At 44.3% G+C, this 12,070-nt stretch overlaps 1 protein-coding gene across 1 annotated transcript; it reads right to left on the bottom strand.

The window, feature by feature from the left end:
• Positions 1 to 250: 250 nt before the first annotated feature.
• On the bottom strand, positions 251 to 809 carry CCR75_000746 (uncharacterized protein; the record flags this gene model as incomplete). Its single annotated transcript, XM_067958852.1, has 2 exons — positions 251 to 499; positions 564 to 809. The coding sequence occupies 2 exons, from the start codon at positions 807 to 809 to the stop codon at positions 251 to 253; spliced, it is 495 nt and encodes a 164-aa protein (XP_067822255.1).
• Positions 810 to 12,070: the final 11,261 nt, after the last annotated feature.

Here is a 12,070-nt window from a genome sequence, read left to right as displayed (position 1 = left end):
GTCAAAGCTGTAGCCATGAGCAGTTACGTTGATCTTACTGGTTAAAAATGATATTTGATTTGTAGAGTCGTTAGCTTTTTGTGTTTTGAATTCTATGGAGTGAGTATGACGACACTTGGACGTGTTGCGCTATCTATGACTCTACCCGCACGTCACAACCACGAGAGACCGAAGCGCAGAACAACTCGTTGTGATCTCAATTGCGTAAACACTTGACTTCAGCGAAAGGACAGAGTTACAGTCGAAAGCTTCACTGTTGTTTGGCCTTGGACGTATTTTTCTTGCTACTGACCGTTTCCCAGCCGTCCTCTTCATCCTGTTTTAAAGCCGCGGCTGCAGCTTTTTTCTTATCCTTGTCTTTGTCCGTCTCCACAACAGACTTTCCGGTAGAACTAGTGACTGTGCGCTGCTTCGCTTTGGCGTTTTTCTTCTTTTGCTTGACCTTAAGCTTTCGCTTCTCAGCGCGAATCGCCTCTTCTTCTTCAGAATCCGGGCCGTCCTAATCAAGCAATACTAGTGAGCTAAGAAAGATAGCATGATCGTAACTTTCAGTCAGTACGTACATCCACAAACTCCTCGAGGTTAATGTTCGATGTGTTTTCCTTCTCAGCGAGAACAGCAACAGGTGCTTTGTTTTTGCTTTTGCTCTTGGTCTTTTTCTTCTTCGCGACGGTCGAAGCGGACTCCGGTGCAGCCTTGCTGGTAAGCACCTTAGCCGTCAGGCCAACAGCAGCGGCGATAATAGCGCCGCCCACTGCAATGCCCGTGGTCGGGTTTTGCTCCAGTAAAGCCATTATTGAGTCAGCCATTTTGCTATTAAACGAGGTTTCTGACGCTGTGGTACTTTGACGTCGTGATCACGAATGCGGGGTACAGTAGCAAATGCGAAAGCCACGTGGCCTCTTATTTAGACAATCCTTGCGTTTTTTTCGCCTTTCGTCTTTTGAAGCGATACCGCAACACAATAAAATATACCAATCAAAATTTAGAGGACTCGTTACAAAACGATGGATTATTTTTTAGTGATATGACGTTGGGTCCGCGGATGACGTCGGTGGAATCACTAGGCGTAAATTGTCGGTCCAAGAGAAGCTCTCGAAATGAGGTGGCAGCGACGCAATTGCTTCAAGCACGCTTTAAACGACAAGCTGGAACGAATGTCGTATTTGATCGTGACAATAATTCAAAACACACTTTTACTTTTTGTTAGAAATCCACAAGATATTTGTAAATCTTATATCATGATGTGAAGAAAAATTGAGTGCTGATGTGACGACGTGACGACGTGACGACATGAATGATATGATTCATTGAGAAATGGTCAAATCGTTATTATTTATAATAAGGAACGTCTACTATCTCGCTCCATACTTGTAGCGTTATTTTCTGTTTCATGAAATTATTCAGATATCTGTCAAGGAAAGCATCGACAGAAGGCATTCAGTCTAAAAGGTAGATAAAATTTGAAGCATATTACTTTACATGGTAATATTCTAAACCTTTTCCATTTGTAGATATATACCATTTTATCTACTTTCTCCGCAGTCCAGTTAGCGCTGGACGCGCGCAAAGAGAAAGACAGATAAGACTTTTAGTACATGTTTTGTATAAGTTTATAATTAAGTTAGTATTAAGTACGTAGGCAAGAAGAACTTAGTTATATTAATAAAGTTTTCCATTAACCCTCTTTAAAGCAAGTGATTTAAAAAGAAGACTTCCTCTGCACGTACTAGTGTACGTGAAGTGACGTGAGACACCACTCGCACTGAGGCAGTGCGAAGTGGACTTGTACTGAAGCAGTACAAGTCGGCAGTGCCCCGTTACACCTGGTAGCACTTAGGAGTCCGTCCAAGGACCACAGTTCCATCATCTAACATGGACATGTTGGATGATAAAAAAATACGCATCACGTTTCGCGTGATAGCTATCCCTTTCTAAGTGACATAGAAAGGAGTGCGGTCGAATGAATGACTTCGACCGCAGGGAATGATGCCATCTTGGCCATGCTGCCCGGTTGAGACAGAGATGCCCTCCAATTATCCATCGCCAAGTTCATACAACATGAACTTGACGAGGCGCAGGAGAAGGAAAAGGTAGACTTACTTTATCAGCAAGGCTCTCAACAGGCAGAACTGTTGAGGTTACAACAGGTACAGACCCCTGTATCTGGGATGACGCACACACGTCGTCCCAAAACCATAAATATTGACATCGCTAAGTATAAGGTAGTCGAAGAAGACTCCCTCTTAAGAGGGTTTGTCGAGTTGGACGATGCCATAAGGGCTCGTCACATCGTCGACAAGCAGATGCAAGTCGCATTTGCTCAATCAAATTTGGCAGGTCGTGCCAAAACCTGGGCACTAGGCCTTAAGGTGCGCGACTCATATGTCTTTGGGTCGCTAGAGGCTTTTAAAGCCCGGCTCAAACAGACGTCTGAACCGCCTAGGGCTGAGTTCAGAGCTCGATCAGAGCTTCCGAAACTCGAGCAAGGCAAGCGTGATGTTCACACTTATACCCAGCACGTTCGACTCTTAGCGAGTTGTATCTCAAACAACCTAGTTCATGATCACATGTTGATTCCGGTGTTAAAGCAAGGTCTTACGGACGGTCCCTTAAAGACCCACCTGTATCGCTTCGAACTGGATATGCTTCAAGAAGCAATATCCGTTGCGGAACAGGGGGACTTTAGCTGAGACAGGCTCAAGCTAGTTCGTCATCATATCGTTATCCAAGACGACACGAGTTTGAAGGTCCAGAGCCTATGGACCTCTCTTATGTCGAAAGCGATAAACCTCGCTTTTCGAACAACAAGCGCTTGCAGAAATGCAATCGCTGTAAGAAGTAAGGACACTACGCTTATGAGTGTAGTGCCCAACGCCCAGCACCGAAAGGTACTGAACGTAATTTTGGACCGTATGCCAAAAAGGGCAACGGTCGCGGGTCCGACGTTGTTGCGAAATCGCAACAGCGAGTCGAGGTTACGTACAATCGTATCCGAATTATAGTGAATTCTCACCGGTGGTCGAATTCGCCATCAATAATTCGGTGCATGCGTCTTTAACGCATACACCGTTCTTCGTGAATGGCTTACGCCATCCACGTATATCCACCCAATTAGAGGGATCCTCTAGTTTTAGAGGGGGCGGGACTCGGGCGAGCAAACCTTTCTGGCTCATGCTCATCACACGTCGAAGTTAACAACGACGCGAATGATGTCGATGCCGAAGCAATCGACATCGAGGATGAGAAAAATGTCATGGCAGTGCGCACAAAGCGCACTGAAAAAAGACAAAACAAATGAGTCAGCAGAGAAATTTCTACTGATCGAGAATTAGTAATCCGTTTCGTACAAGATTCCATTGCTAACGCAGTGGACCGTCAGAAATGGAACGCAGACATACATGGAAGAGCAAAAGTTCTTTCATTTAAATTTTCTGACCTAGTACTACTCTCTACGGTAAACTTACTTAAGCGATTAGTCACCAATCTGGCTATCAGTAAACTACTACCCAAGTTCATTGGGCCTTTTCGTGTTTGGCATCGCAGAGGCAATACGTACACAATAGAATTGCCACGTAGGATGCGAACGCATCCTACGTTTTAGATTTGTCGGCTCCGCCCGTTCCATCAGTACGCAATTTCTCCTGAGGACGGATCTGACCACCCTCTTCAAGAATCTCTAAAAGATTCTTGTGGTCACAAACCAGATTCTCATGTCGGGTCCGAAGATCCTCCAAACCGCGATGAGCTGATGACAGCTCATCACGAAGAGCGTGATACTTTCGCTCGTACTGCAATATTGAGTACGAACTCTTCCAACGTTTTTCCAACCGTTCTTATAGTGAGCCTGCACCGTCTGTTCCAAAGAGTGACGCTTACCGCGCAAGCGTCGGGGGGGGGTGATGTAACGGAGTGTATCGTTACATGAAATTAACAATTAAGAATGTTAATTAATATATTATCTAAAAGGTAGATAATATTTGGAGAACATTACTTTGAATATTCTAAATCTTATTTATTGGTAGATATAGATCATTATATCTACTGTTTCCCCGGTCCAGTCAGTACTGGACGCGCGCAAAGAGAGAGACAGAGAAGACTTTATTACATGTTTGTGTTAGTTTATATTTAAGTTAATATTAAATAAATGGAAACAGAAGAACTTAATTATATTAAACAAAGTTTCTTAATTAACCCTCTTTAAGGAAAGCGTTTTAAAGAGAGTCTTTCTCAGCACGTACTGGTGTACGTGGAGTGACGTGAGGCTCCACTCGCACTGAAGCAGTGCGAAGTGGACTTGTACTGAAGCAGTACAAGTCGGCAATGCCTTTTTACATAAATATTGTTTCCTATATGAGAGATAAATTAATATTTTCTTATGAGAGGTAATTAATAAAGAAGTACATATATTTTCATTATTTATTTTGACTTAGTTGTTCCAGTATTACCAAATTTGGAAATATTGACGCGATAAGACATCAGGTTAAAATTCACAGAATTCAATTTCACGAAATTATTGTTTAGATGCGCTTCTCCATTGTTGTCCGATGACGCGTCGTCTTAGGATTTCACGTCAGGAACAAACAGATAATAAACATTAAAAATTGGATAATTAGAAAAGCCGTCAAGCCTCAATTATTGTACTGAATGAAATTGAAAACAGCAAGGGTGCTGGACCGCACCTAATCGTTGCGCGTGTCTTAATTATACGTAATGGGTTACTCTTCGGTTGTTAACCGCTAATGTAGGACATTTCACATTATGGGTCGATTACCGTCTATCTTTGACTTTAAGAGCGAGGTAGCTCCGCTACACATGATAATTCTCGTAGTTAATCTACGCCTGTCTTCATAAGACTAAGCCTTTGCTGAAATGGACACATTTCCCGAACTTTCAGGGGCAAAACGCGCAGCGTTTGAGAAGCTCAAAGCCTAGTTTGGGCTAGAGCGCATTTAGGTGAGTCTGTCCCAAGGACTAAAGGTTCTGGATGCAAGGCTTTAAGCCTTTACGAAATACGAATTATCTCTTATTGGAAATGTCCAGGATCACTTAGCGGCATCCATGCCGACTTGGTACATCTCTGTACCTGATTCAGAGCCTAAGGCTCGTCCTCTTGAAGTCAATGTTAAAACATATATGAGAAAAGAGGGAGATAACCTTTTTTTTTGGATCAAATAAATGGAGATGTCCATAGGCTCTACCATGTTCTGAACAGAACGACAAAGGTGGCCATGGCCATCTCTAAGCTCAGTGGTAGATCCATGGAGTGGGCACGCACGTGCAGTACGTCTATTAGCGACACTTTTTCCACGTGGGATTCTCTTAAATAGCAAATGACCAGCAAGTTTGCGCCGCTTGATCAGGCTTGTCGCACGCAGTCACGACTCATAGCGACTCGTCCGGGTAACGAATTCTAAAAGGCCATGTCCAGGAGTTGAGAACTTTTATTGCCGCTATGCATATCGACCCCGTTCAAGAAGCGATTTGAGAAACCGTCTTCATCGGGAGTTTCAATGAGGGCGTCGACCGGACGGAATTATAACGGTCTCAACCCGTTACTTTTGAAGGGGCAATTGCAATAGCGCTTCGCGCTGAATTTGATTTCAAGTCCGCTCGTGTCAGTACGCTTGTTACCGTACAAGCTCTTCGAGCACATCGTGCTCGTAGAATTTACCGAAACCCATGGACCTAAGCCTCGTTGAGGAGGAAGAAGCAGAACTTTAAGCTGTGGAATAACACCACAATATTGGTAGATGCTATATGTGCGGGAGCGCGAAACACTTACGCCGGGCTTGTCACTTACGCAAAGCGCGAAAAGATCGAAAGAGCAATAACCCACTCTCATACCAGAAACCTGATACGGACGGGAAAACGCAATTTCCCTGTAGGAACGGGGCATCTTACTGGGACAGAATAAGCTCAGTGGAACCTACAGAGGGTAAAGGTCAACAGAGCCTAACCCAAAGAGCTCTATGCATAATAGCACGCGGCTTATTAGTCGTGAAGGCGACTGTTAAGGGCTTAGATGAGCCATGGTTAGCTTTAAATTGATTCAGGAGCGGCTTGCAATGATGCTTTACGTCGTTTCCTTGAAAGGAATCAGCGATATGCTGAAGCGCTTAAAGCGCATGAAGGTGATTCAATCACAGTTCTCTTAGCGACTGGGATTCGCGTCGCTGTACCTAAAATTCCTTTGAGCTTATAAACCTTAAGTTCCTTTGAACTTATGTATTTCTTGGACTTTGAAAGTATGGAACGCTGTCTTGTCCCTGATCTGAATTCGAGATATGATCTCATCCTTGATATGGCTTGGCTTGAACGCCATGAGCCATGTATTGATTGGATGAATAAGACCTTAAGCGCTACGGGCAATGTTCCACACGTGCTTCGTCGAGCGACACTCGTTACAATAACGAATCACTGAATTCTGAAAGCATTGTGGGCCAAGGGCCGAGTCATCAAGGGTGTATTATCCTTGAGACACGTGAAGTGGCACATCTAAGTCCACCGAGTGTAGTTAGTCGAGATATTTTGTCAGTCGTGACACTATTGGTTATTTGACAAGGCGTTCCGGGTAAGACCCTCCTAATGCACGTGAAGTGACACGTAAAAGATCACTGGATAAATAATTCGAGCTACATAGTTCCTCGTCGAATGTCGGACACCAGCTCTGGTGCAGATTAAGTAAAAGGTTGTGAAACATGAAGAACTTACGGTCGTCCATGTTCCAGCCTCTAAGAGGCGTGTTGTCTCGACAACAAGACAGCTGAGACGCGTAAAGTCTTTAACGTCCCATGTCATACTAGCGAGCACTTGCATACGCTTGTTAATGGTGTGATGGTAACACCGAGAGAAAATTTAACCTTGAGGCAATTCCTTCGTTACATGCTCCATTAAAGCTAGACAATATATCTGTTTATGAGTTCAGCCAGGCTTAAAGATGGACGGCTTATCCGAGATGGTGGTCATTTAACCAGACGCTGAGTTTAACTCATTTTCGCTTCTGGCTGAAGCTGTCCTTGAAGATACGAAGGCAGCACTAAGTGCACGGAGTGGTATGTCGATCCTTAAGGATCGCTCGGATCCCTTCTTTTCCTCGGTGAAAGAATATAAGACGTAGTGTGTCGAAACCCACCGTCTGTTTTACCTCCGGATAAAGGTCTACGTTAAAGCCCCTCAAGAAGGCTATTACGCAACGCGTGGAAGGATCACTCATTTGAGTGACCTTGATCGGATCGGTTGTATGCGCCATGCTGTTCACTCTGAACATAGATGAACAACACGTGGCATCCATAGCCGAGTTCATAGAACAAGACCTCGACGGGTCACAGAGAAAAGTAGCTTTGCTTCACCTGCAAGGCTCTCAAACAAAAAAAAACATGCGGAGGTATTGAGAGAACATGGTGTACAGCAGTTGGAGTTTTTGAGACAGCAGCATTGACATGCTGCTAGCAGGTCGACGCTTCTGCGTCGACCCAAAAGCTTAAACATCGAAATCTTATAGTTGAAGGCAGTTGAAGGCGATTTCTTTTATAGATGGTTCGCTGAATTAGACGACACCATCGAGGCTCGCCGTGTCAATGATGATGCAACGAAAGTGATATTTGGTATGTCTAAATTAGTCAGACGTGCCAAATCTTGGGCCTGGGGCTCAAGCTGCATGACTTATTTGTCTTGGGGTCATATGAGGTCTTTAAAACCCGGCTCAGGCAAACATTCGAGCTGCCGAATTCTGGGCTCGTGCAGAGATCCTGGATTCGAAGCAAAGTAAATATGGCTTTCACGATCTGGCCCAGCATATACGATACCTGGTCAGTTGCATCATGAGTCATTCAACTGATGAACAAACACAGGTATTTGTGTTTATCAAAGGTCTTGCGGGCGGTCCTATTAAGACTCACCCGTTCCGGCTTAAACTAGAGTCGCTCGATCAAGCGATCTTTAAAGCGGAACAGGAGGACTTCAGCCTGATACAGGCTCTCGCTCACCCTAGAGCCTATCGTCCACATAAACGACAAGAAAGCGGAGGTCCCGAACCCATAGATTTATCGTATGTGGAAGCGAGAAACCTCGCTCTTCAAGTCACAACGATTGAAAAAAATGGACCGCTACGCCTGCCCACGCCAAGTGCCTAAAAACTCTCCCGCTGAAATCTGGTAAGGATGTAAAATCTACGCCTTTGAGAAATAACGACGCCGAGGCATATTGTCAAAAAAGAATTGAGGTCAGTAGGTGCGAAGCGCCCAACTGATACAGCAACGAGAAATAATTTTCAGGTCTTTTGACGAAAGTTGCTCCTCGCACCCAGACATCGCGTGTACTGCCCCTAATAATGAGGTCAATCTGGCAAATAAATAGCCACTAAAGTCTCTAGTCGATTGTGGACGTCGAACAATATCATCTGACGCCAATCGCTAGAAGATCGCAGACTCAAATTTAATGAGCGCGATATCTCTCTAACGAGGATGACAGTGTGCCTAGCAACAGGTGCATCTGTTACAGGAGAGAAACGTGTTGTTAGTATCCGATACACATATAAGGGTAAACAGTAGGACGATGCTTTTATCGTACTAGATTGGGATGACAAATAAATTTCATCCTAGGACTGCCATGGCTCAGAAAGTACGAGCCATGTATAAACTGGCTTGTGCATCTCATGAACATCTTGGAGCGTCCCCAGTATGAATACATATCACACTGTGAATTAGATTCCGACGGCTGTGCACAGGCACAGGCAGCGTCTACGTTCGACCACTCGAATAAGTTGAGTGGTTCGAAACAAGGATGCTTGCTTGAAAAGCAACATCCATTAAAAATTGAGACGCCTGACTATAAGAGACAGTGCAAAAGTTTTAGATCGACTGAAGAGTGATCGTAGAGAATCTCGCTGTGGTTGCGCAACCACAAAGAGAGACAGTTGGGGAGGATGCTCCCCAAACAAAATTTGAGGGAATTAGTCCTTAAGAATCTGCGGTAATATGTCCCCCTATAGCTGTGGACAAAGGTTCCCAGGTACCTTTGAAAATAAGTTCCAAAGCAAAACTGAAACATTAAATCTCATGGCAAACAACGGATGAAGTGTAGGCGCTTATACACACAATCTGATAGCGCGTGCGATGTTAACTTCGGAGATTCTCAATTGCCAGGCAAAGTCAAGCAGATCTGCCTACTTTTCAAGATGACAAGTACGTGGCCGATATTTGGTCGGCAATAGTATTTCGGGCTCTCAGCAGCTCATCGATGGACGAAAGTATCCTCTATAAGAAAACTCGGATGAAGCGTTTTACGTCCCAATCCTTGGAGTCTTTGAAGACAAATCTGTCTTATGGTTATGTTTTCGGGTTCGATACCATGCGAGTTGCTAAGGTTAAAGCCACTCAACACGAGATTTACCTGATACGCTTGAAATATTATGTCCAGAAGCAGTGGCAACTACCTCGTGAATAAGTATTAGCGATCGACAAGTCCTTCGCTGATCGCTTAGCAAAGGACCATGTGAGGGGTCAGCCTCCCCACATAGCTCTGCGACCTTGTGTGTGCACAAGCAACAGAAGGGTGTCTGGTAATGCACGCGTTCAAATACTTGAACGCTGCAACGGTACCGGCTCAAACACCGATACCACGAAAAGACGTAAGCATTGATGGTATGTCAAAGAGTTCTATCTTTTCGCCGGATGGATGTATTCTATCAGATCGGTATGCGTGATCGGATATAACATTGGCAGCAATAGACACCCAAGCGGAATGATATGGGAGTATGTAGTTACGCCACAGGGGCTTAGTAATGCCCAAGTCGATGTTAAGGGACTTCGTAAGCTCATCGGCTTAGCGGTGTACTTACATAAGTACTCACAGAATTAAGCTGAAATGACAGTTGATAGATTTTAAAGAAAAATGTGTTGTACGCGTTCCTTCGAGATATCAAGCAAAACTTGATGCAATCGCCAATCCAGGTGATTGCGAACCAAGACAGACCATTTCAAGTGGTCTGAAGGCCAGCGATTTTTTTGCAATCGGCTGTGCAACAATGCAATTTGACATGACGGCCCAAAGCGCGTCGTCTGCTATCAGTCGCGTCAGCTGAACGCAATTATCCAGTGCATAACAAGGAACTTCTTGTTATGAATTATGCGCTGGCTAAGGTTAGGGTCTAGATAGACCTTTCATTGTTTAAACGGACCATGTGTCTTTACGCACGGCCGTAAGCAGTCAACACATCTCGCAAAAGAACGGCGAGATGGTTGTCTTTCTTCGCGGAGTTTAGATTCTCCATGGAATATAACCAGGATGACTTGATGCAGTCGCTGATGTTTTTTTCGCGCCGACCCGATTTTGAGCAGGCTGCGCAAAACAACAGTGAGGATAAGCCCACTGTTGCAACTACTAAGTGCCTAAAGCCTATCATGAAGATAAGGCTCTTTTAAGAGTTGATGGATTTACTTAGAAATCTAAAACAATAATCCTTCAAAAGATAGTTGGTTTGTATCGATCTTCAACAGATCGATAATGGTTTACTATATTGCGCAGCCATTGTTGCCGACACACCTCGTGTCGTCATCCCCACCCATAATGAAATGCGACAACGCATTATATACAAGTGCCACAATGCACCGATAAGTAGGCATCGTGGTCGTATCTTATCTCGGTAAGCCGCGACTTCTACTCGCCTCGCTAGTATAAGTTCGTCTGCAAGTACATACGTGCTTGCAAATTATGTCAACGTGTGAGGTGCAATGCTTCATCCCGTGCTTCAGTTCAACCTCTGCCTGTTAGGACAGAGTGTCGGTAGTCCGCATCTTTGGACTTCGTCTTCGGATTTATCGAAGACGATTACAAGAATAATGGTATTCTATTGTTTGTTGATCGTTTCAGCAAGACGGTACATCTTGCTGCAGTCCCTGAGTAGATGACAGCCGAAGGCTGTGCTTGCGTCTTTATCGATACGATACGACATTTCGATCCATGGGTTGCCCTATGAACTGGTCTCAGATTGAGACACCAGATTCAGGGCGGAGTTTGGCAATGTGTTGTCAAATCACTTGGAACATAGTAAAAAAAGTCAGCTTCTGACCATTTGGGAACATATGGTCAGACAGAACGTACAAATTGTATCTCCGAAGAGAAACTTGCGGAAACGTCCACTCGTTTACGAGTTGGAGCGAGTTCATGCCGATGACAGGATCTGCCATCAACATGAGCATGCTAGCATGCTTCTACAAAGCATATACCATTTTTCATTTATGGATAACGCCATCCACGAATACCCACCTTGTTTGAGAGTGATGCATATTCAAGGGCTTGAGCAAAGACCAATCTCGCTCTTGCTCATTACGCATTGACTCAACAGTCAATGAAGATCAACTCAGTAAAAGCAACAAGGCTATTGCTTAATAAAAAATATGTCGATGTACTCTACTATCACAATCTTAAAACCATCTCTACGTCATGAAATCTAAAATCGTAGTCTGTGGGCTGTAGGCGGGCACGTCGTAATGCGGCCACGCTCTACTTAAGCACACATTCTACCACAGCGAGGAAGCGGTTAAACCTGCTTCTCTTGCGTGCAGTGAGGTAGTTGTGGTGGGCGCGCAAGCGACCTCACCCAACACACTAAAAACTCTGGTAAAGTGTCGTCACGGGAGCGGTAATCCGTCTCCTCGTGCGCACTTACCAAGTAGGTAGTAAATTTCAGACTGATTTATATTTAATAGAATTAAATACAAATACCTATTTTTACCAATTAAAATGTTATCTCTATAGATATCATTTAATATGTATTGCGAGCGTATCTTTATAGATACCTCGCGTAACTGATGACGCTAGCCGTCATCATGGATGACGCTGGGCGTCATCCCTCCTAATGTGAATGCACCCATGTGCATCACATCCACAAGGGTTGGTCACAAATGTGCACCACACCCGAGTGTTGGGTCTAATTACTATTATTTAGTAATTGACCATCCCCTTAAGTACCAAATGTACTTAATGGGGACTGTGTAACATTAGGGCAACTCTAGCCCGTTACACCATCCCCCTCTTTAAGAACGAATTTACATTTTTAAATTCGACA

The sequence above is a fragment of the Bremia lactucae genome, linkage group LG2 (assembly GCF_004359215.1).
Source record: "Bremia lactucae strain SF5 linkage group LG2, whole genome shotgun sequence".
Lineage (NCBI taxonomy): Eukaryota > Oomycota > Peronosporomycetes > Peronosporales > Peronosporaceae > Bremia > Bremia lactucae.
Note: the sequence above shows the minus strand (reverse complement) of the source record. Positions and strands in the feature narration are given on the sequence as shown.